Source organism: Notothenia coriiceps, unplaced genomic scaffold (assembly GCF_000735185.1).
Source record: "Notothenia coriiceps isolate Sejong01 unplaced genomic scaffold, NC01 NC01_scaffold00026811, whole genome shotgun sequence".
NCBI classification, from domain to species: Eukaryota; Metazoa; Chordata; class Actinopteri; order Perciformes; family Nototheniidae; genus Notothenia; species Notothenia coriiceps.
The window spans coordinates 3182-5264 of NW_011359512.1; the positions used below are offsets into that span (position 1 = coordinate 3182).

General features: G+C 39.9%; 1 protein-coding gene across 1 annotated transcript in view; it reads right to left on the minus strand.

Moving 5' to 3' along the window:
- Positions 1-1255, minus strand: part of LOC104957342 (epidermal growth factor receptor substrate 15-like) — a 3403-nt gene extending 2148 nt beyond the window's left edge. The window contains exon 1 of the mRNA XM_010784964.1: positions 502-1255. Coding sequence (XP_010783266.1) covers positions 502-723 — 222 coding nt within the window. The 5' untranslated portion in view covers positions 724-1255. The remainder of the gene's footprint in view (positions 1-501) is intronic.
- Positions 1256-2083: the final 828 nt, after the last annotated feature.

The window sequence follows — 2083 nt, forward strand, 5'->3', positions numbered from 1 at the left end:
ATCCATCCATCTATCCATCTATCCATCCATCCATCTATCCATCCATCCATCCATCTATCTATCCATCTATCCATCCATCTATCTATCCATCCATCTATCCATCCATCTTTCTATCTCTCCATCTATCCATCCATCTATCCATCTATCTATCTATCCATCTATCCATCCATCCATCCATCTAATAGGAAACAGAACAGCAGAGAGATGAAGAGGGGGCTCAAATGACAGGATTTAATTACACAGATGTAATGTCTGCATAATGAAGGAAAGGTAAACACGGGACTCTTTCATATTCCAGGTCCTTCAGAGAGTGGAGGGATCAATAACACATCCAAAATGCAAACTATGCATGATTAAAAAGGGACAAAAAGTAGTGCCAACAAAACCTGATTTAAGGGAAGAAGAAAGGTTAGGTGAGGGTCAATTATTTAAGTGGGAATGTTATATTCCTGTTCTGAGAGCAGAGAAAAGCTCCCAGAAAAACAAACCGTCTGACTTTACCTGCACTTCGTTGTTTCGCTGTCTGATGGCGTCCTCTTTCTCCTTGATCTCCTCTTCCACGGTGATCTTCTCCCTGGGGGTCCAGCACAACAGACACGAGTATTTAGCCACCAAGGACAGAGAGGGTACACCCGGTACTCCGAGCCCCAGCCACTTCTCCACCGAGCCGTCTCTACCCTGCCCCTGAACCACCACCACCACTTCCTCCCCTTCAACCACCATGATGTCCTGAAAGATAAACTCCTCAGCACACAGAGAGAGAGCCGCCTGACTGTCTGCAGCTACAGCAGGTCTGTGTGAGGGAAGGTGGTGTGTGTGTGGCGCTGTATGCGAGAGTTTTGCTGAAAGTGAGAATGTGCTAGTTCAGTGAAATGTGTGGGAGATGAGGAGTGAGAGGCAGATGGATGCCTGGAGGATGGGAGGATGGGAGGAGGGATGATGAGCCAACCTACAACATCCATCACTTGTGCCGCCCTGTGTTTATCCTGGCTAATTCACTCCACCCGGGAGACAGGAAATGGAGCGAGGAGGAGTATTGACTTTTGTGCAATTAATAAATGTTTATTTTATGTTCTGCTATAGCTATGCTTTAGAAGGCACCAAAAACACGGTACTTTGTGCAGTCAGGGGTTTGTACTGAAGTCATTAAACCTGATTGATCACGACTGATATACATTATTAAAGCATGCAGGAAGATGGATGGTACTCGTGTTATTAATGACACATTAGTATGGAGGTTCAAACTGCACCAGATCTGGAGTTCCTACATTTTATTCACACACTTTTCTAATGTTTTTTTACAAATGTTATTTTCGTACCAAACTAATATTCAGATCACATACAATCTCAAAGTTTCCTTTTTTGCAAACCTCACCTTACATTATCAAATATAGTATAATTTAATAAAGAAATAGATGGATACAAACAAATGGAAATATTCTTCTATTTTGTATTTGTATTTATTTATAGAAGGACCATGCATACAAAAACATTCATCTCAGCAAAGAGAAGAGATGCAATATGCCAGATTATAGCTAGTAGCTAATTTCCATCTGTGGTCCTCAGGCAGGTTCATAACAATCAATAAACAAATAATAACATTGCATGATCTCTGTCAGTCAAACAACATTTAGCCTTATACATAAGTACATCTGTCCACTTCTGCACTAAAATGTATTTTTACATTTTATAAAAAAAATTCTCCACCTTTCTCATCCTCCTCTCTAATATTTTTAACTCAGATTTTGTTTTAACATTATTGAAAAACTACTCTTAAGTGTCTTATTGTAGGTTTAACAAATGAGCTTTACCCATTGTAAATATTGGAAAATACCCTCCTAATAATACTAAACCAACCCGTTTATGCAAATGAGCAGGTGTATATATATTCAGCAGGAACTTAAGCTGAACACTTTGATACCCATCACAGATTTTAAAATAATTTAAACAAAGCTTGAGAAATCATCTGTGGGCGTTTGCACCTGCACTATCCGACTACTTTTTAAGATGTTTTATTTGATTGTTGCCTCTGTGTTAAGTGTCCTGTCTGCCTGTAACTTTGTGTGGTAGTGTTACCACTGAA